Raw genomic sequence first — 25,740 nt, 5'->3', positions numbered from 1 at the left:
CATTTGCCCTGTTATGAGTCTCCGCATAGAAAGGCAGTTTCAAACCGGAACCATTCCGGTAGGAAATTGGTTTCCTACCGGAGGAGCGCGAGTTCCGTTGTGAAACTCAGTCCCCTATCGATAAGCTTCCGCAGTGAAACTACCTTTCATACCGGGAGCGGTCCGGTATGAATGGTCTCCGGTATGAATGCCCTCCGATATGAAAGTGCGCCGGTATGAATGCTCTCGCCGAGTCTATCGGTTCTTATATCAGAAGAGGCTTGCTTCTTGGCTTTTACGCTTGCAAACTCATCGAAGGCAAAGGCGACTACCATGGGCGCAGGGTTACTCCGTGACATCGACCCCGCTAGCGAATATAGTCACATGAGGGTCCATTTTGAGCGACAGGGAAGGATTGACGGGAAGGCATGTAGTTGAATTTATGAGGAACGATGCGGTTGAGCCCAATTACGGTCAGTCGCCTATCCTCTTCTCATGCTGTCCACTTCTTCTGCCCCCTCTGACCCCTCTTACTCCACTGATGCCCGCCTTTCAAGTCGCCCGTCCTCTGCTTCTCCTCAAACACCTTCTTGCTCAGCTGCCGATACAGAAACCTCCCATCATTATTATACCGAATGTTATGATCGCTATCCGTGAAGAATGTATGCTGCATCTTCTCCGGGCTAACCGAATCGCCCATCAGCAGGTCCACCAGCGCCGCCGTGTTCTGAAAGTGCACATTATCGTCGCCAGTACCGTGCTGGATCAGAAAACCTCCCGCAATCTTCTTGAAGCCGGCGGTGTCATGGACACGCGACTTGTTGTAGCCTTCGGGGTTGAGAGTGGGTGTCTTCATGTAGCGCTCCGTGTAGATGGAGTCGTAGAAGCGCCAGTCGCTGACAGGGGCTGTGATCATAGCAAACGATATGATGGGGTCGCCGAGCTCGACGACTTTGGAAGAGAGATAGCCGCCGTATGACCAGCCCCAGATGCCGATGTGGTCACTATCGACGAAGGAGTTCTTGGCAAGCTCTTTGGCCGCCCAGACCTGGTCCTGCGCTTCGAGATCTCCCAGATTGGAGGTCACGAGAGAGCGAAACTCGCGGCCTTTATAACCTGTGCCTCGGTTGTCGACGGTAAAGGTGATGTATTCCAGTTCGGGATCCGAGGCAACGTAAGCTTTCCAATTCAGGGTGTTGAAGGCTTTGGTGACTTCCTGGGCGTTAGGACCGCCGTATGGGAGCAGAATGGCGGGATACTTCTTGCTGGCGTCGAAGTTAGGTGGTAAGCGGAGCATGGCATTGAGCGTGACACCGGAGGGATGCTGGAGCTCTTGGTAGGTAATGTTGGGAAGGTTGTACGTTTGTAGCGTGTTCCAGAGGCTCTTGTTGTCTACAATGGTGCGGATAGGCTTCGTAGAATTGATGGAATACAGCTCCTGGTATGGAACGTCTGGACCGGCGTAGCGAAGAACGTAGTAGGAACCACCAGAGGAGAATGACGCAGTCCAGTATGCAGGAATAGAATCATCGACCAGAGCCGTCTTTTTGCCGGACTTGTACGAAACAGAGTAGACGTGGCTCTCCGTGCTGTGGTGCTCCGTTGACGTGTAATAGACAAGGCTGCGCTTGGCATCTATCTTCAAAACAGACCTGACCTCCCATTCGCCGGATGTGAGCGCGATCTTCTCGCCGCCGTTGACTGGAAAGAGGTACAGGTGGTTCCAGCCGCTCTCATCGGAAAAGTCCAAGTAATAGTCGCCGCTCGAGTTTCCGTAAGTACCGTTTGAGCCTGCGACAGAGCCGAGGTAGGTAATAGCTAGGTAGTTTTCTAGCCATCCGTCGGAGCCATCCCTTTCGCGCACAACTGAAGACGATCCGGAGGCTACATCCACCAATACAAGCTTTTCTTGGTCTTGCACTCTGTTGTACGCGCGATACATGACCTTGCCGTGCTCCTGCGTGACCCATGCGACTTCTCCAAGCACGAGGTCGTCCTCGGGCCAGGCATCAATGGGGAGGTTCGTAACCGTGAGCGCATCCACGTCGAGTAGGTTGAAGCCAACCGTGGGGTTCTTCGTTCCGACCTTCGGGTATCGCAGCTCCAATTCGCGAGGGTATGGCGGAGCAATCGCCTGGTTGTCCATATAATAGGGTACGCGGAAAGTCTCCACACCGGTCTCGTTGAAGGTGAGGAAGGCAATGTACTTCGCGTCTGGAGACCACCAGAGCGTGTATCGGTCTCCAAAGACTTCTTCCTCGTAGACCCAATCGGGCACAGCATTGAACCAATCAGGGCCGCCATTGCTCGTGATTTGCGCGATTTCGCCTTCGTTCCAGATGAACAGATCGTTGCCCTGAACGAAAGCTATTTGCGAGGCAGAAGCCGGACTCCACTCCGCGTATTGGATATCGCCGGAGGAGTTTGAAACGAGCGGTCGCACTTCTCCTGACTCCACATCCTGCACGAGGTAGTCGGCGAAGTAGGAATGGCGATACTGCTTGGTGTAGTTGATAGCCCAAAGTACACGGCTCGCGTCGGGAGATATGAAGTAATCCCAGTAATCCGCGGGTATCTTGTCAGCGGAGAGAAACGTTGTTGATTCCCCGGTCGCGATGTTCTCGAAAATGAAGGATCCGTCGCCGCCGGTATAGATGTAATCACCATCTTTACCGGTACTGACCCAATTTAGCGTCCTGCTAGAAGGAGCCAGGGCTGGAGCGTCCGTGGTGATATTATAGGTCAGCCGTTTAGTCCCATTTCCGAGGGGCTGGTGTGGGGATCGCGGTGGCTCAATCGCATGAATCAGCGAGGCGGCAGCCGCCAAAAGCGCGAGGGAGAGTATCATATCGAAGAACGACGCGCAGAGCTGGAAAACAATGACAGAGTCTCCTCGAGCAGGGGCGAATGAATATTAAAAATAGTCGACGCGTCCGTTCCGAGATTGCCAACTCGCGCTGCAATCTATCTCGCTTTGCCGATGACGCGACGGTTCCCCGCGCGACGAAAACGAGAGGTGGCACGAGAAGAGCTGCAAGAGACGCAAAGGCTCCTGGAAAGACGGACGGGAGGTTTGCGCCTCCTAAATACTGGTGATAGGCATGATGTGGAATTGGCGCGGCATACGAGCTGCCTCATTGAGCAGGTGGTCAAGGAGGACAAGAAAGACGGGTAACAGTGCCAAGCAGCCCTAAGACCCCGGGTACCCGGATAAACAGCGCTTTAGAGGCAGGCATCACATAGATACGGTGGGAGCATGCAAGGGCAGACGGGATGCAGATGAGATGGAGTGCGATAGAGATGGGTTGGGCCCGCAGCCCAGTGGAACTGAAAGGGGCCACGGGGACGCTAACCTATCTTGTCGCTTTACACGTGACTCTCCCCGATATTCTACCCATCTTGTACGCACTTTTGCTGCCCATATAGAAACAAATCCGTCGTAAGGTTGACTTGGAAAGTGATCGATTCCATTTAATAATGTCATATTGCGCCTCAAAATGCAACCTAGTCTATGACGTACGCCTCGAGACCCGAACCGCAAAACTGGGAGCAACGTCGTCTCCCACAGCCCAAAACGCAGGACAGAAAAGCAATATTCCCAGTACCCTACTCCTCACTCTATATAATGGCCCTGACGAGCGCATCCTGAAAAACGAATAAACCATAACTTTCTTCCCGCATCGTTGACTGACGCCAACACTAAACACAAACTCTTTCGAGCCACACACTTTTCTCTAACTTCAGCCCTCCAATAAAGGTCACACCTAGTCCGCATATCGACTCGCCGCCATTCCACCCTTCTTCATACCTGGCATGAACTCTGCCGGCTTTAGACGGACTCCAGTAACCGGTCTCATCGTCTGCTGAAGCGCTATCACGGCTGGATCATCTGGGTCGAGAAGTTGCTCCTCGTTGTTGTTGGCCGTGTTAGGCGTGTTTGGAACCGGGCCTGCTGCTGGTGTCCGCGCTCGGGTAGGAGCAGGAGTCTGTACCCGTTGAGCAACGTCGGGGGTCTGCGCACGGGCAGGGGCAGGAGCAGCAGGCCGCGCAGAGGCACGAATTGGAGTCTGCGCAGGTGCAGGAGCAGCAGGCCGTGCAGGTGCATGAATTGGAGTCTGCACAGGTGCGGGAGCAGGAGTTGCCGGCCTGCCACCGACTGGCGACGCCCCCGAGCCCTCTCGAGCATGCGCCTCGTCGACATATTGCCTGTCGTGCTGGTAATTAATCCCCCTAACTCCCCCGAAATCGAGCGTAGGCGCTACACCATCGTATAACTGCCGGCGCTGGATACGCTCACCGGTAATCGGATCGAAGGCATTGTATGTACCCTCCTTCTTAGCATTCTTGGAGCACTGCGGCATGTGCTTCTTGAAGAATTCGCCCCGGTCCGTGATCTTCATGCCGCAATGCTTGCAGAAGTCTGAGTCCTTAATGGAGGGATGGAGTTTGTTTGGCGGCGAGCAAACACGGTTGTGGTCCGCCCAGTCCAAGTACTTGGTGCCATCCGGGCGATTGCCAAAGGGGATTTCGACGTGCTGGTGGCATTTGTTGCATTCTGAGAGCCGGGTCGTGGGAGCTGGTTCTGGTGCCTTGGTCTTTGACGTATCAAGCTCTTCTTTATGATGCTCTTCAACCGTGGCCTTGTCCCCGGCCTTCTCCTTCTTCGCAGGCTCTTCAACCGTGGCTTTGCCTTTGGCTTTCTCCTTAGGTGGAGACAACTCGCCATTCTTGATGGCGGCTTCGACATCGTCGGCCCACCGCTGACGGTTCTCGCTTGGACGCTTGCGCTCGCCGCCGATGCTAGAATCCTTCACTTCGTTGGGCGGACTATCCTGGACGCATGTTTCCTTGTCTTCGTCCTGGGTAGCCTCCTCTCCGTCCTCCTGAAGCTGGCTATCATCGTCACTCTCCTGTACTTCCTGGTCTTCCATCCACAACGCCACACGGGCGTCGTCCAGCTCCAGCTCCAGCCTTTCAGCCTTAGCTTGTGCTTCCAGAAGCTCACCCTCCAATCGCGGACAAGCTTGGTGCAGACCTTCCCGCTCCTGAGTGCCAAACACGTAGAGGCGTAGATACGCGAGCTCCTGCTGGTCTTGCGTATTGAGAGATTGCGACTGGGCGGGCTCAGTTTTGGCGCCTTCCAGCTCGACCTGAAGCTGCTGAATCCTGGTCTGGGCCTCGTCGCAAGTCTTCTGAAGAGCGTCTTTGCCACGCAACTGGGCGCTGAGTTCTTCGATCGTCTTGTTCTTCTGCGCGCTCAAGCGACGCTGTTCTTCCAGCTCATTTTGGCTGATTTTGAGCTGCGAATCCGTCAACTTGCAATCGGCCTCGAGCTTTGTCTTCTCGGCGTCCAATCGATCCAGCCTGTCTTTGACACCATCAAGCTCGGACTGAAGCGTGTTCTTCTCGGTGTTGGCGACGTCTATGTCTCGCTCATTGCTAGCACGAAGGGTTGCAATATCGGACTGGAGCTTGTTCTTCTCGGTATTGGCGAGTTCCATATCCTTCTTGTGGGTGGCGTGAAGAGTTGCAAGCTTCTCATTGGCCGCGTCGCGCTCCTGGGTAACTTCGGCGGCGTGAGCGGTCACGTTGTGAATGGCACAAAGCTCGGCCTCCACGTTGGCCATCTTGTCCTGATGGATTCGTTCAAGCACGGACTTCTTCTTTGCATACTGTTCTTTCAACAGCTCCATTGACTCGTCTCTTGCGGCTTTGCGGATGTCAGGGATGCTGTCGGTCAGCTTGCGAATCTCCTCTGCAGTGGCTTCCTTCTCTTTGGTGAGGGTAGAAACTTCATTACGGTGCTTCTCTTCCATGTCTCGCAGTTTCTTCTGGAGTTCTGCGACCTTTCCCTTGCTATCGTTCACAGCTCCTTGTGCGGCATCCCGGTCGGCTTCAGCGGACTTGATCTTTTCGACATATCCCTCACTCTGCTTCTCCAACTCCGTCAGAGCGTCCGTGATCCTGCCGACAAGGGTATCATAACAAGCACTGGACCTGATATTCAGCCTGTTGTTGCCGGGAGCCACTGGTCGGAACAGAGCAGTGCCATCCGGAGAGGATCCATTGCGCTTGATCTCCAAGGCGTAGATGGCCGTGATTAGCTGGGAAAGAGCTTCCTTCTGCTGGTCACGCTCATTGAAGGCTTTATCGCGGTCAGACTTGATTGAGGCCATCTCCTTGTCTGCAGACTTGCTGGCGGTGACGGTCCGCTCTTCAGTCTGCGTGCTGCTGGTGATGGACTCTCGGCCGACTGGCGCCGTCTCTTGAAAGGTGACGGTGGACAGTGACATCTTCGGAGCCACTGCTGCTGCCGGTTCTGTCTGTTGCACAGCGATGGGGCTCACTACCGAAAGCTTTTGGACAGGTGTGGGTACCGTCTCCTGGGCCGTGGCTGCAGCGATGGGTGAGAGTTTCTGCGGGACGGAGCTCTCGAATCCCAGCATCTTCTGAGTCAAGAGCGCCGAGATAAGCGCTTCAAGCTTGTCGGGGCGCTCGGCAGCACGCTTCTGCGCGTCTTCGAAGTCCTGATTCCTCATCTGGAACGCGTTCTTGTAGAATTTCTTCCACAAAAGCGCAGCTCGCCGCTTCTGCTCCGCCTTCTTGAGCGCCTCTTCGAGCGTCTTGTTCTTGACGCGAGTGCGAACGTGTTGCCCCATCGCGTGTCGGTCTCGCCGGCGCGCAATCTTGATTGTCTGCTCCTGCTTCTTCGCGACGGCCTCGAATTTATTGTTGGTCTCTTCGCGGTGTTGGTCTAGCACGGTCTGGATGCTATCGATCTTGGTGTCGATCTTCTCTAGGAAGGTGCTCATGCCACCGATGGTGTTGCTGAGCCAGCTATTGCTGGACTTGTGGCGGCGGGTCTCGCTCTTGAGGCTGCGGAAGTTCCATACCGTGAGGGCGCCGAAGAAGAAGAGCAAGGCGACGGCGATGATGGTGATGGTGCAGAACGGGGGAATTATTGGGTCCGACATGGCGAGGAAGGCCCCCTCCAGTTAGTCGCAGGCTTTGTCGGACGTGGGTGATCGGTATCACCGTTGTAGCTGCGTGCGAGCGGACCAAATCGCGGGTCGATTGGTTTCGGTTGTGTCCGTACGCAGGTGTGCGGTGCAGGAATTTTTGGGTGGGTGGGGAGCTTTATGAGCGGGGTTGCCCTGGCGGTGCGAGCTTGGCATCCATGGAGTGAATCCACTTGCACGTGCCCATATACGCGCAAGCACACTATGATGTAACTGAACCTGTTCGGCTGCGCGGGCTCCTGCAATTCACTGAGTCCTCGTCGTCACGCTAATAACGACTGGTACGAAAAGTAGAAAACTTTTCTAGATGTGGGACCTAGAGCATCCAGTGGCTTCACTGGGGGTCATATTCTCTAGTCTGCAGGTGGGGGGACGCACGGACATCTCTTTTCTGAGCAATTCCTTTGTGTCTTTATCCAAGGTCAGCCCCCATCATCTGGAACCTTCTTTGAGGTTATGTGGGTTCCCTTTGTTTTAGGTCCAGCCCATGTCCTTTTCCGCACCGGGAGGTGCCGGTCTGTTCTGAGCCTGCACAAAAATGAACTTTCAATGCGAAGACTTGTTCTGCTCCATTTTAACGAATATAACATGCTCGTATTTCCCTAATTCTCATCTACTTCGCAAGAATCCACGAGCCCACCAGCACCACACCCCCGACCTAATCATTGTCCATCCCTAGACGAGTCATGCCACCGCCAATCCTCAATTGCCGCACCGAGCGGAGAAGAAGTAGATACCACAGAAGGATTCACAGCATCCCCAGGCCCAAGGGGGGAAGGCGTTGGTTGGAAAGCCCAGGAGCGCCGATGCAAGACTCTCGAGGGGTCTCTACTTGGAGTGTTAGGGATCGGTTGACCATTCGGCTTCGACGAATTTGTCGATGACGAATACGGGGACTCTGGCGGAGTGGGTAGCATAGCCGGATCGACACGGATAGGAAGGGACGGATACTTGCGATGGAAAGAAGTGCCTGCAGTTGAATTGGGAGTGCAAGGCGGCGAAGCGGTTATAGGCTGCGTCGTGTTCTGACCTGCTTTCTGCTTTTGGAGGCTCTCGATGGTTCGTCTGTATTCGGTCTCCTTGTTGTAAAGTTCGGTCATGCGACGCCCGAGTTTCATCTTCTCCTCAGAGTGGATTCTCAGTCGCTCTTCGGTGGTGCGTACTTCGGAGCGCGCAGCGTCCCGCTCCTTCCTCACACGAGCGACTTCTGATTCGCGCTCGTGGAGCATGAGTGCAGTGTCCTGGTCTTTCTTGCGGTGCGAATTCATCACGGCTTGGAGAAAGCGAGCATCGAGGTTGCAAATAACGTTTCTTGACGCTTCGCTCAGTCGGTCTAGTTCGGTGCCGCGGATCACGTCAAGCGTCGAATTGTTGGTCCTGAAGGCAGTGGTGCTGAGGACTGTGAGGATTAGACCCAGCTCTTGACATAGGGAGGCGCGGTGCCAGACTATGGTATCATGCTCGCGTCGCAGGCCTTCGAAGTTTGTAATGTCCCTGAAGTGGCTCAAGGCGCGGCGCCCTAATTCGACGAGCTCGTCAAGCTTGACAGTCCTTGTTTGACTCCATTGCAGTCGTTCTTGTGTCGATTCGAGGCAGCCCTGAAGGACTTGCTGAGCATTTCCTCTTTCTTGTAGGTTGTTGCGTATGTCAATAAGTATGTCGTCAGAGAGCGTCTCCCGGTCCGTTTCCGTTCCAGCGTTTTCTTCCGCTAAGTCGGAAGTCCTCGAACTTAGACTTCTCTCCTGCGTCATCCGTCCACCTAGCTCCTCAACGCCAGTCAATTGATCAGCAGCATCCGTCTTTACCGCATAAGTCTGCGGGCATTGCAACTGTACCACATCAACCTGGCGTTTAAGGTACCGTCTCAACCTCCCATTGCGTTTCGCGAGACCTCGATTTCGGAGAGTAAGATGTTGAATCTTGTGCCGAAGCCCCGATGCGCATCGCCTTGCCCGCCTTAGTTGTTCGTCTTTCTTCCTCAAGAGCCTGTAGAAATGCCTCGCATTGCGGTCAACACCCTCGATTCTTTTGTCGAACGAGTTGTTGAGAGTATTGAGCGAACAATTGATAAGGTCATTGCCACGGTTCACAGCGTGTTTCGTTTGGTTCGACGCATCCGCCGAGTGCTTGAAATGCGCGCAGACCAAGTAGGCTACGAAAACCTGAGCGCCGAGGTTGATGAGATGCGAGAGATCCATGCCATCGAACAGGTGGGCCATGGGTTGTGAGGGTTTGCTGTGTGTGTGCCGTAGTAGAGACTAGCTCAAGCACTTAACGCAAAGAAGAAAAGGCAAGATAAAGATCGGAGTAGACTCGAGGAAAATGGTATTGGGAAAGTGTGTAGGGGCTGATGCTTTTGCTGCGGGAGTTACCATCGAGAGCACTGATCGAATAGGATCGAGCTTTCACTCCCGTCTGATGGTTCGAGCTCACTGCTGTGGTGAACCAGACACAGCTGCACGATATTTCTCCAACACCTCGTCAACTAATTCCCTCAGCCTTTCCGCCATCCTTCTACCCCCTTCTTTACTCGGCTCGACCCTCGCCGTATAGTCCTCCTTTCTCGACCCATCTAGAACCTCAAATAGCGCACAAGGTACCACCTCGGTTCCCTCAATCTTGATCTCGTGCGTTGCGATCTCATACATCTTTCTAATGGCAATCTGCAACTGCTCTGGATTCCGATTATAGCCCAACACCTTCAGCTGCATATCCGCCCAGCTCTGCTGCCCATACTTCGCTTCGAGTGGAAAGTAGATCATACACACAATGATCGCGCGAGGCTTGGTGCGCAGGGTTAGGCGCGTGATGTAGTCCTCTACCTTGGTACCGAATAGTTCTTTGAAGTACGAGAGAGAGGAAGCTGTCCCGTGCTCGAGAGAAGAGCGTGAGGTGAGCCAGGCCAGTTGCACCATGTGCCAGATAGTAGAAGCGGTTGGGCGAAGAGCGACATCGTTTGCGCCAACGCTCACAATGAGGATGTCTTGCGGGCGGATATTGTCGCGGATGAAGACATCGTGGGAGAGGAGGTGCAAGTCGCGCTCCCGGAGCATAGATTCCTCGATGGCGGCATTAATGCACGTGGCGCTGTCGCCGAGCAGATGATTGAGCCAGAATGCGACATCGGGTTTCGGACGCGGGCGGTCGAGCGTCTGGTGGTAGATTTCTGGTGTTTCGACGCCGAGCTCCTCTCCTCCCGCACCGGCACTGGGTACCCAGTACTTGTTGTCGAGAGAGGAGTCCCCTGCGAGATACACAATGGGTTTATCTGGGCGGTTCTGGAGAACTAGCTCTCGCAATTTCGCAAGGTCCTTAATGGGATGCCCCTTCCATTCGAGGTAGAATTTGGATGTGTTGATTTTGCTGAGACTGCGGGTAGTCGTGGAGGTGGACATGGTGCGATGGCCGTACGTGGTCGTGACGCAAGGCAAGATCAAGCGATGAGAGTGGCGAAAGGCTGCACGCGAGAACGCCAGCTTCAGGTGATTCCAGGCGAAGCAAAGAGAGCGCAGTGTCTAAGGCGGCATATCGATGACCGCCTAGTGTGCATGAGGATGAAGGACAACGTGGCTTTGATGGATGGTCGATGACTGCAGCCCAGCGCGAGGCAGCAACATTGGACGAGACGCTACGCACGGACCTCCAATCCACGTGACGATCAATACACATTGGCGCCACGCACCTACAAGTTTGAGCACAGTAGCGAAAATCCTACCATGTAGTAGACTCTTAGACAGGTTTTCCGAGTGTTTACCGCATTCATGTACATAGTCTTAAAAAGTTCTTCTCATTATATTCCGAATCTAACAATAGAAACCCAAAATCGTGAAAGCACGAAATCAACAAAGAGCCACCATATCGGTCCCAAGCCACGGATTTACGTAAAAACATCACTACGAACCATAAGCCCCATGAGGAATATCATGCTCCAATTACTCCAAGATCCTTCTGCGCCCTCCTCAACCGCGCCAAACTCTGCCCATACGACCCTAGAAGCGAACCCTGCATCGCAATCTGGGCGTCCTTAGCGATGAGTTCATCAGCAAGGTTGCGATGCGTGGCAACAGTGCAGTGATTCTTCTCCAGGCGGCCAATCTCCTTAGCCTGGGAAACGAGGGCCTTGCGCAGCTCTTCTACTTTGGCTGCCTTGGCTGCGTGGTCCATCTGCAGTTCCTCCATCTTCCGGGTCAGCTCGCGGACAAGCTGCGGAGGGCCGAAGATCTGCAGGTCGGATTCCTTGGAGAGGGCGGCTTGCATGCGCTGGAGGAGCATCCAATTCTTGCGGTCCCCGGGGTCGATGTTGATTGTGATGTTGATGTCCTCGTGCAGAGGAGAAGTCTGGACTGCGGTGCTGGTGACGGACGGCTCGATAGGGATGGGCTCTAGACCTTGTGCTGCGAAGGCGAATCCGAGCTTCTGCGGCACGGCGATGGGCTCGATGGGTGAGGTTGCTATTCCCGGTGCGACGAAGAGCTCGCGAGGTTCGCGTTCGGCCGGGGTAGGGATGATAGGTGGATGCTCCACCGATCGTTCCTCAACCCCGTTCACCATCTCCTGCTCGCCCCTCCAGATCTCTATCTCGGCAACCTGCTGTTCCCGCTGCTTAGCTTCATGCTCCCAGTGTTTGATGAGAGCGTCCTTGGCTTTGAACTCGCGCACCGCAGCCGCGATTTTGCTATGCAGAAGCTTATTCTGGGACTCCAGAGCTTCGGAATAGTCTTGCGATGCCACCCTCGCGACCGCTTCTGCCTCCGCGATCTTCAGCCTTTCCTTGAGATCCGTTATCTCCGCTTCTGCTTCGACGACTCGCGCGTTCGCAAGCTCTGCGAGCTTACCGGAGCCTTTAGAGAGGATTGATGAAGCAGAATGATGTGTGCCGAGCTCGGCCTGCAGCTGTCGGTTAGTCTGCTCGAGGCCCGGAATCTTCACCTTGATAACTTCTTCAAGCTCGTTCTTTTCCGCTTGCAGTCTGTTCACATTGACTTGAAGCGCTTCAGCAGCTCTGCCCTTCTTCTCCGCCGCAATAATCTTGTTCGCCATATGAGAAACACGGGTCTTGAGGCCCATGATCTCCTTACCCTTAGCTACCAAGTCCTCCCGCAGCTGCGTGCTCTCCGTCGTGAGCTGGCACTGCTCGAAGTTCGCAGCAGCCGCGGTATTCAAGCGGGCCTTGAAGCATTCTAGCTGCTCCTCTTGGTCTTCCAGCTGCCGGCGGAGATGATCATTGGCCAGCTCCATATCATGGATACTCTCTCCCTGCTTGAGGTTCAGGCGAAGAATATGCTGGACTTTGTTGTACTCCTCCTGGAACCTGGCCCGCCACTCGTCTGCCTCTTTCTTCATCGCGGCTTCGTCATTGTTGAAGCGCGCAACGTTCACTTCCAGCTGGAGCCGTTGAACCTCCTGCCTCAGGTTAGCTAGTTCCTGATCTCGGTCATCAATACCATCATACAGATCAGCATCCGATTCCCCAGCGCGATCAATACGACATGCCATTGCAGGGCCAGCCTGCTCGTTCTCCCCTCCTCGAAGACGCAATCTATATGATTCCAGATAGAATTGCGGTGTCGGGGGCGGGGAATGCATGATATATGTCAGATTTCTTTACCGATTCAATCGGGGCTGACCACTATGAGACGAGTTAGCTGGTAGGGAAAGATAAATACTAAGGAGAACAAACATTATACTACAAAGTGAACAATCCAAACGGCGCTGAACGATGCATATACACAATGTGAAGATGTGAAGGGACGCCGGACGGCTGTGTGCTGACTTCGGACCTTATGTGTGTGGCAAGCACTGCATTGTGAAGATGTGGAGGTGCTCGTAGTAGAGTAAGTGTTGCCGGATATGGTTACTACTTCACGTGACCTGGTCATGTAGATATAGCCATATTTCTCGTATTCTCAATCAATCAACTCATGTCTCAATACTCTGCAATTCACCCAATAGTAAGCCACGATGGCGGAACGAGCTAGACTCATGTTGCAGTCTAGGAGATATGTACCGCATAAGGGATAAAATGAGTGGCTATCTTACCCAGTTCTCGAACCCTACAGACGCGCTCCTAAAATACATACCGAAAAGAAGCGCACATGCGCAAGCCAGCCTTCACACATCCTTGACAAATCCAACCTCGATCACCCGGTCTCGGTCCAAATCCAAGCTCGCAATCTTTGTCCTTGTGTTCTCCCGGATAAAGAGGAAAAGCTTCAAAACCGCCTTCCTGAACAAATTAGTGCCGCCCTTCACCCTCATCTGCTCTTTTCCCACGATGTAGAGCACTTCGTGGTTGAAAGCGCGCTCGAGAGCGGAAAGCCTGGCGGAGGTGCTTGATGCGCTCAGCGTGGGAGTAGGTGCCTGTCTGGTTTCTGGGTCAGATGAGGAAGGCATGGACCCATCCTTCTCGGAGGGGACTAGCTTGGCGTTCAACTTGTGGAGCTCCTTGGGATTGCCGAGGTCGATGCCGGAAGTAGTAGGTGCGGGCTGCCTCTCGCCTTCGCGGTCCAGTGCGCGGGTTACGATATGATCGCGCACTTTCTCGAATATGAGGGACGCAAGATCGGGGGTGATGACCTCATCCATGTATCCGTGGCGGACAACTAGGCGGTAGCAATTCGGCATTGCGAGGCGGGAGACAAAGTATCGATTTCCCGGAGCCACAGAGGGCTCATCAAGAGGACGAAGGTGGAAGAAGACAATGACTTCTGGAGCAGTGACCAACTTTCGGATGAACTGGCTGAAAACGATAGGGGTCGTCTCACCAGCCTTATCGAAGAAAATGCCGAAGCCTTCGATCGAGCTGATTGCCTTACCGCCAAACGTATTGCTAAGCTGCAGCCTTCCGTCGTCGCGGGTCTGGACAAAATGCGTAGTCGGAAATCGATCGCCGGCTTCGGCGAACCATTGCTGCTCCTTGCCAAACCTCCAAAGGATGAAGATGCAAGCAAGTATCGAAGCGAGCGCGAGGGTAAACCAGGCGCCATCCGGGACTTTGAGCAGTGCCGAGGAGAGGAAAGTGCCGTCCAAGCATGCGATGGTCAGCCACGGCAGGAAGACGAAGTAAGGCTTGATGCGCCAGACGACGATGGCAACTAGAGTCACCATGCAGCTATCGAAGAAGGTGACAAACATGACGCACACGCCGTAGGCGTTACCGAGGGAGGTGGTGTTGTTGTAGATGGCCGCGACGAGCACAGTACCTATCATGAGCAGCCAATTGATCGAAGGAACGTAGAGCTGTCCGTGATACGTCCTCGACGTGTGCACCACGCGGATCTGGGGGAAGTAGGACAGTTTCATGATCTGAGTGAGGAGCTGATGCTTGTCAACGCGGAACAGGCTAGGCCGTAGCACAAACTTACCTGGAACGTAGCAGTTATCATAGCTTGTGATGCTACAACGGCTGCGGCAATGGCAACGACGAGGGATGGAATGAGCCAGCCGTCCGGAGCGCAGTTATAGAAGGGATTCGAATACGCTTCCGGGTGCTCGCTGATATACGCCGCCTGGCCAGTGTATGCAAGCAGCAAACAGGGATAGGCATATCCAAGCCAACTGATTTGCACTGCATGCCTGCTGAAGGCGCCAATGTCGGCGAAGAGAGCTTCGACACCGGTGAAGGCAAGAAGAATGCCGCCTAAGCTTCGCCATCCCTGGTACTTATTGCGTATCAGGTAGTCAAATGCGTAGAACGGGTTGAATGCCTTTAGGATTGCATAGTCATATCTATAAGTATTAGCTGGCTTTGCTTGGGCAAGCTGGATGCATCGGCCTACCTTGCGAGATTATATATGCCGAACCCTGCATTGAAAGCAAGCCATATGATGACGACCGGGGAGAAGACGACCGTAATCTTGGTTATACCAAGAGGCTGGAGGAGGAACAGTAAGATGAGAATGGCACATGTGACTCCAATAACGGTAGATTTGTCGATGTCTGGCTTGACCACGTTCAGTCCCTGGACAGCGCCAAGGACGGATTGAGCTGGAGTCAGCACGCCATCGGCCATGACCATGGAGACGGCGAGCACTCCGATCGTCTTTAAAAGGCCGCGGAAGAACTTGGTCTTTTCGATAGTGGAGCGAACGCCCCTGGTTGAGCGGCTCAATTCTCCGGTCAGGTGACGTTCCATACCTACAACATTTCAGTATCTTTAGGATATAAAAATGCACAAGGACATACGAATCATAGTAGCTTCGCGGGGATCTCGATTCGCGATGTTTGCCTGCTTAAGCTTAGCTCAGGTAAGTCGAAATGTGCCTTCGGGAACTCACGTAGCGAGATAGCAAGGAGTACGTGGAAAACGTTCCGCCTTCACCGTTGTTGTCGGCGCGCAAGATGATCAGGACATACTTGATGGTGACCATCATCGTAATCGACCAGAGTATGAGCGACAGGGCGCCTAAGAGGTCTGGCCGATTAGGTGCTTCCATGAACGTTGACGAATACACGTAGAGGGGAGAAGTGCCAATGTCCCCGTAGATGACTCCGATGGATTGGTAGGCAAGCACAAACATCTGTTTGATACTGAAGATCTGCGTCGCCGTTAGATAAGAGATTACCTACGAAGGACTAAGTAGTCACAAACCTGCTTTCGCTTGTAGTCACGCTCGTCCCGAAGACCTGCATCCTCATCTTCGGCACTCTCAAGTTGGCCGATCTTGAGGATATCGACGGAGCTCTTCCTCCCACGAGACCGGGAGCGCGTGCGAAGTGGCACCACGCCGCCGATGTCTAAGTCATCCGCTGACCTCCTCGGTCGCGGAGCGTTCGCGAAATGTATTGTGGACTCCATGGGTGGGCAGTATAGGAGCAAGAAGGGTACCGACAACCTGTCTTTGTTTGCTGTTGGATCTTATACTACGGTGTTACCTGGACGCAGCCGACGGTCCTGTACGAGAAGGCAAGTAGTAACAAGCTCGAGCCGGGAAACGCAGCTCTTGGTTGGTTGCTTGGGTGCAGAGCTTATCTGACGCATCGTTCAACCACGTGCTGATGGTGCGTTTCATTGGGGTGAGGCATTTTTGACATGCTGTTGTGGCTATGCGAACGCCGCATCAGGGATGGCTCAGCGCCACATTCCTGATGAACCATTGCCTTGGATATCGTGCCCCGCGGCCTCTCCACACCATGGAGGGAAAGGAATTGAACAAAGTCTTGCGAACAGAATGCTGATTTCTGTGAAAAATGTAGAGTTTGGAGGATATGCTAGCCCAGGAACAGGAACAAGTAGGGCATCCTAGGCATCCCTTGTCCAACGAAACCCAAAGTCGTCGTGCGGCATGCAAGGACAGCGGGACGAAAGTGACTAACGCATGCCAAGTATCAGAGGATAGAGAAAGAAAGCAAACGGAAAGCCCTCATACCTACTGCTCTCGTGATTGGCTTTCTTTCTCAGCCTTGGTCATAGTTTTCCGGGATCAGACCACGAAAACTGTGCGCAGAGGTCGCTGTATCGGGAGTCGGGCGACACTACGTAATCCTGTCATCGCATGCCAGGCCTGGAACGGGGGCAAAAGTCAGGGCACGTTGAAGACAGGAGGTTGGACGTTCGGACATTTGAGCGGGGAAATGGCGTCGGGATTCGGCTAACCGTAACAAGCACTAGCGTGCGGGATTTCACAACGCTTTCACGTGCGAACTCCCACGTTTCGCTCCTCCTTTAATACCTCCGCCAAGTTAACCGCATCCCATAGACCTCTTCTAAGCCCTCCAAGGACCGGAGCCACTCGAAGGGATGACTCAGTGTTACCGAATTGTGAGCAAATGCTTCGCGGTGGAGTTGCGTCTGGACCACTGCGGATGCTGGTATTTGCTCAGGCGTATCAGCATGCGCTTCTCGTTCGATCGGCTATGTTCACTTTCTTACGTTGATATTATTCATTAATCCCAACACGAGACTGGCGATTACAAAGGGATCCTAAAAAGAAAGGGGTATCTCCAAGCAAATAAACACCACGCTGGCATAACAATTTGGCCCAAGCGTCATTAAGAAATAGTAGCATTGCAAGAGCGAAGGAAGAGCTACCCTCGGCTTCGCGGCCGCAGCTCCTGGACTTCGTATATTGGCAGGCGTTTAGACGCCCTGCATCTGTGGAGGAGCGGTAGTGTCATTCCTAGCCGTCCTGTGGACATGCAACGCGGCGATAATAGTAGTAGCTACGAAGGCGAGCCTGTAGACGTCAGTGTTCCGCAATTTGATGCACAAGCGATGACGCTTACCAAATGAAAGCTCCGAATACGATGGCGGCGGTTCCGGCACCGCACACGCCGCTCCTGCTCCCACACCCAATGTCTCCCCAAAGCGCGGCGACGGCAACCCAAGCGGCAAACCAAAAGATCATGGTCACAGCTTCGACGCCTGCAATGGCATACTTGTGGGCGGCGGCGGGGAAGCGTGCGGGCGCGAGAACAAGGTAGGCGACGGCGAGGAGGGTCCAGACCGAAGTGAACAGCATGAAGTTGACGCTATCCGGCGACCACGAATACCACGGGCCGGTGGTTGCATCGACGACTGCGTTGCCGTTAGTTGCGGGGCGCTCGAAGGAGGCGGGGTTGCATGTGACTTACTGTAGGCCGTTAAGCCGAGCACGATGATGGAGAATACGGCCTGGACGGCCCGTAGAGGCAAGACGGTGACTTCCCAGAACGCCATTTTCGTCTGCGGTACGGTGGGCAGGTGGTAATCGGCTGTGAGCTCACGTATGGGTATGCAGATGGAACGTGCGACGAGCGCGGAGGGCAGATGTAGCTTTTACGAAGGAAGCCGCGCATCATGTCTTCTATATATGCGTGGCATGACCAGTGAAGAGGCCTGCCACGATTGCCTACGTCATTTTCCGGCTCACAAGAAATCTTGGCCGGTGCGAGTGTGGCGTTGCGGCCGGGATCTTTGTCAGCTGACCAGTTTGATTGGCTGCCGGAGAGTTCTTGCCGAGCTGTGGCTTGGCTCCCGCCAGCGTGTCTCGCATTCTCGCGTTTTCCAAATCACCCATCGTGGACTCGCCGTGCCTGTAAACTTCTTCATGCGCTGTCTCAAGTTCTCATTCACCAGCTCCTTTCTCTCCTCCATCTTCTCGTCATTGCAGCCGCCTCTATGGCATGGGTCCTATACGTTCACCCGCCACAGGTTTCATGCCGCTCCCTGCTCTTGTCGATTCTGCTGCGGTCCCAGCCTCACCACCACTGCCCCGATGGTGACGACGCTGCATGACAGTTCTCGAGCAGCCGTCAACATGTTGAATCAGGCATTAATCGCGAGCGAGCCTTTCCATAACTTGGCTCTCGGAGGTAGTAAGCATGCCTCGGCCCGTTCTGGTATCGTTCTCCCTTCGCTCTTCGTCCTACTCATCGATCTCGTACCTCTCGACTTCTCCACATTCTGTCCCAATTTGCTTCAATCTTCTCTATTCCTTTGTTTAGACGCGAGGGCGATGGTAGGCACTTGAGCAGAACGAGGAGGGCACACAAACATTGGCGCAATCAAGCTCTGCGCAACCACGAACCGTTGCGTGCACTCGTTAGCGAACTGCCGGCATTGATGTCTCGCGCGATTCGGCAGCATTTGTCGCTGCACGCGTTTGCCGAGCCTGTAGCCTCGCGGTGGGCATCCGTTCCGAGCCGAGATCCGTCTTGTGCTTTGCCGCTGTGCCTCTCTTCTGCGTCGGGGAGGCGATCTTTTAGATGAGTCGCCAAATGAACGCTTATACGACCTTCTTTTCAAGGAATCCGCTGGGCAAGGCGGAGTTTGGGAGCTGCTCATCCCGGGTAACCTAAACGGACCGCATTCTACGAAGGTAGACACAAAATAAGATGTCAACGCAAAGGCGCCTCTGCAAAGGTCGGTCGATCCTCACTTGCAGTGGAGCGACCTGCGTGCTCCTATATGGTACCCGACATGAGGCAATTGACCGGCTCTAGCCTGTTATCCTTCCAATCTATCGGATGCGCACGCTGACAGGGGCAATCCGCAACTTCGTCAAACTCCTACGCCGCAATGAATATGCGGGTCCGTCCCTTGCCAACACCTTCCTCTACATTACTGATCGTCCGGTAAGCCATGCATCCAATATTTCGAGAAGCCTTCCATACAACCGAAGCAGCCAATCCACATCTTAGCGAGCGCGGCATATCCAGGGTCGCTGTTGCAATCCAGAGCCTTGGGAGCTGCGACACCAGGTGCGGACATCCTATGTGGACTGGAAGCGCCTACCGATGTCTACCGAACAAGACACAGGTAACATTTTTCATGCACGGCAGTTATTACTCGCAGGCTGCTATTGGCCCTAGCGACCCTGTGCGACCCTATTTCACTTGGCGCATAGCGGGTAATTGGAGGATAATCTGTTTGAATTTACCCGGAGACCAGGCCCGCCTCCAGACGCCCAGCCGCTATGTCTAGATTGGATCATCTCACGGTACAGGCGGGCACCGCTCCGTCTTGGTGCGCATAACATTGGGCAAGTCTGGGGAAGGAAGCCGGGGTATCGGTATCTCACATCGCGTTTATAAGGTCAAGGTTCAGCCGCTTGCTTCCCACAATCCGGAAGAGTGCGCCTTTCGAGACTTCAACACCATGGTGACCATCAAAATCGGAGAGACTGGAGAACCCATTGTCACGCGCTTGGTCGCGGAGGACAAGGTACCATGGTACAGGAAGCGCAACCTGCGCTACATGTACTTTTTCCTCTTCTTGTGCTGCATGGGCGTTGAGATGACCTCTGGATTTGATTCCCAGCTCATCAACACTCTGCAATTCTCGGGGCCGTTCAACAAATGTAGGACTCCTTCATTGCGAGCACAGCAACGAGCTACTAACGTTAGCAGATTTCGGCGACGGCTATGTGGATGACGATGGTAAGCCCGCCATCGAGCCCGCCCTCCTTGGATTCATCTCGTCTTGCTACCAGCTCGGTTCCATTCTTGCTGTTCCTGTCGCTCCGTGGTTCAACCAGCGCTTTGGTAGACGTTGGTCTATCATGGCAGGCTCTCTGATCATGGTTGTTGGGGCCATCCTCCAAGGCTTCTCTCAGCATGGTACGTCCAATACTGCCGAATGGCTCAGGATAATCCGTTAACATATGTTCTAGTGGGTATGTACATTATCGCCCGTATGCTCCTCGGCGTCGGCATCGTCTTCGCCATCATTTCTGGATCGGCCTTGATTGGAGAATTGGGATACCCGAAAGAACGACCAGTGCTCACTTCTCTGTTCAACGCTTCCTACTTCGTTGGCGCTATCATTGCGGCAGCCATCTCTATCAAGACTGTCGATATTGTAGGAGACTGGAGCTGGAGGATTCCATCACTATTACAGATTTGCCCTTCATTGCTGCAGATCTGTTGTGTCTTGTAGGTAGCGTGGGTACACCTTGCGTGAACTATCACTGATCCGACTCTAGCCTGATTCCAGAAAGCCCCCGTTGGCTTGTCAGCAAGGACCGTCACGACGAAGCATACGCCATCCTTACCAAGTACCATGCCGAAGGGGATCCTAATTCCCTCATCGTTGCAGCCGAAATGGCGGAGATCCGCTCGACCATTAAACTCGAACTCGAAAACTCAAAGCAGTCTTGGATGGACATGCTCCGTACCGCCGGCATGCGTCGCCGTGTTTTCATTTCATGCATGCTTGGTCTATTTACCCAGATGAGCGGCAACACTCTGCTCTCATACTATTCCAACCTGCTCTTCGGGATGATGGGCTACACAACCAACTATGCCAAGACCAGGATCAACATTGCGAATCAGTGCTGGAGCTTGATCAATGGTGTGACCATCGCACTGGTTGTGACCCGGTTCCGACGTCGGTGGATGTTCATGCTGTCGTCTACAAGCATGCTACTCGTCTTCATTGGCATGACGGTATCATTCCACAGCCTTCGCGTAGCAAAGGATGCCGGCACCAAGAACGGATCTGCTGCAATCGCGGCACTCTTCTTCTATTTCGCCTACTCACCGTGCTACAACATCGGAAACAACTCGCTCACATACAGTACGTCTCGCTCTCTTATTCTCTTCCCGCTTCTTATTACTGACATCCGAGCGCAGCCTTCCTCGTCGAACTCTTCCCCTACGCCCAGCGTACCATGGGCATCGGTGTCGAGCAAATCTTCGGCAAGCTCGGCGGCTTCTTCTCCGTCAACGTGAATCCCATCGCCCTGGACGCCATTGGTTGGAAGTTCTTCGCCATCTACTGCGGATGGATTACGTTCGAGTTCTTGACCGTGTTTTTCTTCTACCCTGAAACGTACAACCGCACGCTTGAGGAGCTTGCGTTCCTGTTCGAAGATAAGGCGCTCATTGAGAAGCAAGCTGCGACTGTAGAGAAGCAGATACACGAGGAACACGAGCATCCTGCAGGTGAGAAGCACGGGGCGACGACCGTAGAGCGCTCGGTGTAAGGAAAGACAGAAGAGTAAAGAGACGGAGGTCTTGGATTCCATTCTTAGCTGCTATGCATTTGAAGCGTCGACTTACGAAAGCTCGCTTCCTGGCATACAGTCGAAGCGTCGACTTGCGAAAGCTCGCTTCGATATCTAGGCGTACTTTCTTATGAATGCAGTCAAGTTCTCCCTTGCACACTACTCTTATTACCGCTCATGATCCGTTCTTGCCTTCTCACTGCGGCGGTTCGAAGGCTTGAAAGTTGTTACATTTCCAGATCCTCCGACCTCAGGCAACCCATTCCAATTCTCGTCCCTTCCGCATTCGCGGCTCTCGCCGCTCCCAACTACATACCTACTCTAGCTGCTACCTCGGTACCTCCTCCCCGATGTGCTTCCAGTATGCGTGCACGACTCCCCGCGTTTCATCAGACTCTGTGTTCTCCAGGATATTCTCCAGCACCTCCTCAACCGTGTTGCGGAAAAAGCTCTGCATTACGGCGGGCGTGTCGCGCAATGGGACGCCGTTGAGCGCAGGGCTGCTGAAGTTGTAAGATCGCGGCTCTTGGAACCGGCCACCAGTCGCAGGTGGTGATGGCATAGAGGTCCGCTGTAAAAATCCGGCTTTGTGGCTGTTCCCTGTGAGTTGCTTTCCTGCCGCGGTCGGATTCGCACAGCCCTGAGGAGTATGAACCTGCAGCGGCTGCTGTGTGGTCATGCTATGGCTTGATGGTGTAGACAGGGGTGCGGGGGATTGTTGGTTGGGTGGAAATTGTACAGAGGCATTGAACTGCGCCTCGCCTACCGCGGACTGGTAAGTCTTCACACGGAGCCGTTTACCTGCTGGTACCACAAGCTGCTTCTCTGCTACTGATCCCAAGAAGGATTCACGCTTCCGCTTGCGATAGATCGCGGCAGAAGGCGTCGGCGACTCGTATCCATCATCGTCTGATTCTCCAGCCTCGAAGTCAGTATCCAAATCCAAACCCGGTCCTCCATCGGACTGTGCAACCGACCCTAAGGTACAACCGCGCTTTAAGATACTCGTAGCGCGTGCCCGCGCGCCGCTCTCTCGCTGCAGCCGTTCCTTCTCCGCGGACGCAAGCACCACTCTCTCCCGGCGCAATCGCTCTTTCTCCGCCGACGCAAGCACGCTGGTGCTGACTTCTTTCCACAACTTCTGGGGCGATTGGCTTTTACGCGGCCGCGCTGCAGCTTCGTTGATTCCAGCTGTAAAAGCTTGGGTGATCTCTTTGTAGTCGGCGCAGTTTTGATCGCTGGCGTACTCGATGCAGTATGCTGTTAGTGCGTCTTGGAGGTCCGCTCTGGCTTCGGAGAATGTAGATGGTGCGTCTCCTTCATCTGAAGCGTTGGTGGAGGCAGCCTCGTCAACAGGTGACCGGCTCGGCTCGCTGTTGCTTTTGCGAGCCGTTTCTTTATAGTAGACCGGTTGCGGGGTGCTGATGCTCCCTTTAGATTCCTTTGCTGGAGTGTTCGAACACCCGGCTTCTTCGTCGCTCGTAATCTCTTGTAATCGCTGCTCGACGAGGCGTTTGATCGCGGCGGGCGTTCCAAGGTTCGCCTCACACATGCGTCGTCCTAGCTCGAAGACTTCGCTCATTCGGAGCAATCGGACAGCCTTGGTTAGGATAGCTGGTTGGGGGACATTTGGTGTCAGTTCGGCGTGTACTAGGGCCGACATTCCTGCTCCAGGTGGGAGAGATAAGAGAGTACGTGTACTGGTGCGGGTGAAGAGTCTTGTGTGTGTGAGCTTGGGAGGTTGTGGTTATGTGGAGTTTGGGGAATCAGTGCGGGGAGAATTCCAAGTGAGCATGCAAGGGAAGGTTTAGTATTGTTATTGATGAAAGAGTCGACTTGTGTACACGGTTATATGTCTGTGTATTCACCCCTAGTTCTTGTCGGTGACTCTCATAGATTTTCGGCCCATAAACAGGGCTAACAAGCAAGCCTTAAGCTGGGCTCTACCTCTATGAGGATAAGACAACTCTACTCAGGCTCTGAGAGTGAATAGCGCCCAACAGCCGCCACGTCATGAGAAGAACGCAAAGTACGCAAGCTCAAGAATCCACCACGACCTATCACAGACCAATCCATGGAAAATCCCATAAGTCTTTAAGACTACTCGCCTATCCTCCCTAATCCCCACCCCTCCGGCGCCGGCTCATCCGCATCCCCCGACTTCGGAAGCTCTCCGAAGCGCTTATACCGCATAATCATCCGCTTATATCGCGGCTCTTCCGGAGGATCAGCAGGCAGCTCGAACAGCAGATCCAACTCCTCCGCAGTCCGGCCGGACGGGCTGTCGTACTTGAATTTAAATCCATTCGCGGCAGAGGGCATGAAGCCTTCTGTCTTGTCTAGATTGAGTGGGCGGCGTGGAGCATGGCGCTGTGTGGGTCGCGAGGTGGAGGTTGAGGAAAGACCTGTAACTTTGGGGAGACGGGATCGAATTGCTAGAGTGGGAGAGTGGTCGGACGAGTGGGCGTGTAACTCGTTCAGGGTGCGGGCGGTTTTGTTGAGGTGTGGGGTTGGAGGGGGTGATGAGAGGGGATTGGATGCTCGAGAAGGTGTTTTGTCCGGGGTGCTTAGTTCGCTGGCGGTGTTGTCGAGGTATGGAGTTGGAGGGGGGGATGAGAGTGGAGTAGATGCTCGAGAAGTTAGGGAGGATCGACCGCCATATGATCCAATTGATGAAGTAGTTGAAGTCTTGAACTCGTGGTTATGTGCCTTGTCCAAAGTGTAGGCAGTATTGTCGAGTTGCGGGGTTGTAGGTGGTTCCGAAAGTGGCGAAGATGTGGGGGATGAACCACTGCCCGTGGATGCATTTGCTTGGTTGCTCGAGTCCATAGTTGCGAGTTGGTGTCGCCTCTGATGTGTAGATTAGCTTTTTATAGCACACTATTTCTTTATATACGTCGAAACCTCAGCAAGTGAAAGCAGCAACAAATCGAATATAACTTCAAACTCAGTGCCTGCATCCTGCGACCTAGTCACTCTCACATCCTGGATCAGTCACCATAGAGCCCTCACTTCTAGTTTTTTTCACACTGGGACTGCTTATCCAGCATACGCGGTTCGGATGCGTTCGAAGCCCTCAGCATGCTGAACAATGAGTCACGGTGGATTTCTCATCACGGCTCTGGTTCCTACCTTCCAACCCACCCTTCTTTGCTCATCCCATTGCTCATTAAACACGACAGCATCACTATTGCCACCAGGTTTGAGCCAGAATACGGGGGAACCAGTCGATATTGAGCCGTGATAAGAGGTACACAGGAGTCTAACAACGCCCTACGCGTCCCATCACACGCTCCCGCGTGCATGTCGAACACATACTGTATTGTGCACAGAAGCCCGACAACGCTCTCGATACCCATCCCACCCCACCGGTTCAAGCATGTCGAACAAGGAGAGAGATCTGTACAGCGCATTCCGTCCACAAATCCTGGCGCACACTCCCCACCCTACCGCCTCCACTTCCGTCTCAACGGCGCTACCTCACTCCCCCCTCAAGAACTGCCTACACCCAGTCAGCATCATCTCCCTATCCTTCATCCACCATCATACTCACACACGCCGATTAAACTTCCTCGTCCTCTCATCAACCTTGCGCTTCCGGCTGGCCGGTCTCACATTCCCCCTCCCCTTCCCAAAGACCAGAACCAGCGACTTCTTCTTCTCCGCCCGCTCGTCGACCTCGCTTGCGCGTCGCACTTTGCCCTTGCCGAAGGTTAGGACGAGGGATGGCTTTTCCTCTTCCTCTTGACCCTCCTGAGCTTGTTGCTGCTTCTTCTCCCGCTGCCTCTTCCGATACGCCCACGATTTGTAGTACGCCGGCGTGCCTACGGCGCTCGGCGGGCCCGGATCGAGCGAGAACTGGACGGGGGCGCGGGTTCGCGGAGTTTTCTTCGGCGGCGAAGGCGAGGCGGGTAGGAGGTAGCCCTCCTCGGTGGTGCGGCGGGCGATTGGTTGAGCGGGCTGAGGGGCTGCGGGCATGGGGCCTGCGCCATTGGCGCTGCCGGACGATGCGTTTCGGGGCGGAAGAGGCAGCGCGCCGCGCAGCAGCGAGAGCGTCTCGAAGGGGTCGCGCAACTCGAGGGCGAACGCAGCTTCCGAAGCTGCGATTGGGGCGGCGCGCTTGGGGGCCATGTTAGCACAGGTTCGTTGTGGGAGTTGAGGAAGAGGCTTGCGGGATGGAGAGGGGTTTAAATAGTGGGGAGTTTGGGTTTCATTCACTCTTTGCTGGGGCGGGTGCACGGTTGGCGAATTTGCGGGAGGAGAGCGGCAGCGGCTGGGATGGGGTTTTCACTACGTTTTTGCCTTGGGGGGTGGGG

At 54.3% G+C, this 25,740-nt stretch overlaps 11 protein-coding genes across 11 annotated transcripts; 1 reads left to right on the top strand and 10 right to left on the bottom strand.

Annotated features, from left to right (window-relative positions):
* Nucleotides 1-327: 327 nt before the first annotated feature.
* BU26DRAFT_519440 (uncharacterized protein) lies at nucleotides 328-3,058 on the bottom strand. The gene has a single exon (XM_033829055.1). It carries the CDS (start codon nucleotides 2,825-2,827, stop codon nucleotides 473-475), a length of 2,355 nt encoding a protein of 784 aa, XP_033684334.1. The 5' UTR covers nucleotides 2,828-3,058; the 3' UTR covers nucleotides 328-472.
* Nucleotides 3,059-3,743: 685 nt separating this feature from the next.
* On the bottom strand, nucleotides 3,744-6,953 carry BU26DRAFT_605185 (uncharacterized protein; the record flags this gene model as incomplete). Its single annotated transcript, XM_033835574.1, has 1 exon — nucleotides 3,744-6,953. The coding sequence occupies one exon, from the start codon at nucleotides 6,951-6,953 to the stop codon at nucleotides 3,744-3,746; it is 3,210 nt and encodes a 1,069-aa protein (XP_033684333.1).
* Nucleotides 6,954-7,405: 452 nt separating this feature from the next.
* BU26DRAFT_316301 (uncharacterized protein) lies at nucleotides 7,406-9,322 on the bottom strand. The gene has a single exon (XM_033821989.1). The coding sequence runs from the start codon at nucleotides 9,215-9,217 to the stop codon at nucleotides 7,661-7,663; it is 1,557 nt and encodes a 518-aa protein (XP_033684332.1). The 5' UTR covers nucleotides 9,218-9,322; the 3' UTR covers nucleotides 7,406-7,660.
* On the bottom strand, nucleotides 9,323-10,581 carry BU26DRAFT_316300 (uncharacterized protein). Its single transcript, XM_033821988.1, has one exon. The coding sequence runs from the start codon at nucleotides 10,391-10,393 to the stop codon at nucleotides 9,428-9,430; it is 966 nt and encodes a 321-aa protein (XP_033684331.1). The 5' UTR covers nucleotides 10,394-10,581; the 3' UTR covers nucleotides 9,323-9,427.
* A 338-nt stretch (nucleotides 10,582-10,919) lies between these two features.
* BU26DRAFT_595100 (uncharacterized protein) lies at nucleotides 10,920-12,494 on the bottom strand (the record flags this gene model as incomplete). Its single annotated transcript, XM_033834927.1, has 1 exon — nucleotides 10,920-12,494. One exon carries the CDS (start codon nucleotides 12,492-12,494, stop codon nucleotides 10,920-10,922), a length of 1,575 nt encoding a protein of 524 aa, XP_033684330.1.
* Nucleotides 12,495-13,109: 615 nt separating this feature from the next.
* Nucleotides 13,110-15,795, bottom strand: BU26DRAFT_426750 (potassium transporter; the record flags this gene model as incomplete). The annotated part of the gene is made up of 6 exons (XM_033823694.1): nucleotides 13,110-14,315; nucleotides 14,363-14,726; nucleotides 14,777-15,134; nucleotides 15,183-15,225; nucleotides 15,275-15,535; nucleotides 15,589-15,795. The coding sequence occupies 6 exons, from the start codon at nucleotides 15,793-15,795 to the stop codon at nucleotides 13,110-13,112; spliced, it is 2,439 nt and encodes an 812-aa protein (XP_033684329.1).
* A 1,281-nt stretch (nucleotides 15,796-17,076) lies between these two features.
* Nucleotides 17,077-17,655, bottom strand: BU26DRAFT_564978 (uncharacterized protein; the record flags this gene model as incomplete). Its single annotated transcript, XM_033833331.1, has 3 exons — nucleotides 17,077-17,173; nucleotides 17,223-17,514; nucleotides 17,571-17,655. The coding sequence occupies 3 exons, from the start codon at nucleotides 17,653-17,655 to the stop codon at nucleotides 17,077-17,079; spliced, it is 474 nt and encodes a 157-aa protein (XP_033684328.1).
* Nucleotides 17,656-19,488: 1,833 nt separating this feature from the next.
* On the top strand, nucleotides 19,489-21,502 carry BU26DRAFT_316239 (hexose transporter-like protein). The gene is made up of 5 exons (XM_033821986.1): nucleotides 19,489-19,777; nucleotides 19,827-20,036; nucleotides 20,090-20,351; nucleotides 20,402-20,994; nucleotides 21,051-21,502. The coding sequence occupies exons 1-5, from the start codon at nucleotides 19,576-19,578 to the stop codon at nucleotides 21,401-21,403; spliced, it is 1,620 nt and encodes a 539-aa protein (XP_033684327.1). The 5' UTR covers nucleotides 19,489-19,575; the 3' UTR covers nucleotides 21,404-21,502.
* BU26DRAFT_595094 (uncharacterized protein) lies at nucleotides 21,376-23,267 on the bottom strand. The gene has a single exon (XM_033834926.1). It carries the CDS (start codon nucleotides 23,085-23,087, stop codon nucleotides 21,753-21,755), a length of 1,335 nt encoding a protein of 444 aa, XP_033684326.1. The 5' UTR covers nucleotides 23,088-23,267; the 3' UTR covers nucleotides 21,376-21,752.
* Nucleotides 23,268-23,524: 257 nt separating this feature from the next.
* On the bottom strand, nucleotides 23,525-24,253 carry BU26DRAFT_505369 (uncharacterized protein; the record flags this gene model as incomplete). The annotated part of the gene is made up of 1 exon (XM_033826847.1): nucleotides 23,525-24,253. The coding sequence occupies one exon, from the start codon at nucleotides 24,251-24,253 to the stop codon at nucleotides 23,525-23,527; it is 729 nt and encodes a 242-aa protein (XP_033684325.1).
* Nucleotides 24,254-24,904: 651 nt separating this feature from the next.
* Nucleotides 24,905-25,579, bottom strand: BU26DRAFT_595090 (uncharacterized protein; the record flags this gene model as incomplete). Its single annotated transcript, XM_033834925.1, has 2 exons — nucleotides 24,978-25,579; nucleotides 24,905-24,926 (listed from the first exon to the last, which is right to left on the bottom strand). Exons 1-2 carry the CDS (start codon nucleotides 25,553-25,555, stop codon nucleotides 24,905-24,907), a joined length of 600 nt encoding a protein of 199 aa, XP_033684324.1. The 5' UTR covers nucleotides 25,556-25,579.
* Nucleotides 25,580-25,740: the final 161 nt, after the last annotated feature.

The sequence above is a fragment of the Trematosphaeria pertusa genome (genome assembly GCF_010094035.1).
Source record: "Trematosphaeria pertusa strain CBS 122368 unplaced genomic scaffold BU26scaffold_7, whole genome shotgun sequence".
In the NCBI taxonomy this organism is placed as follows: Eukaryota; Fungi; Ascomycota; class Dothideomycetes; order Pleosporales; family Trematosphaeriaceae; genus Trematosphaeria; species Trematosphaeria pertusa.
The sequence above is the reverse complement of the archived record's forward strand: the minus strand, read 5'-3'. Positions and strand labels throughout refer to the sequence as shown.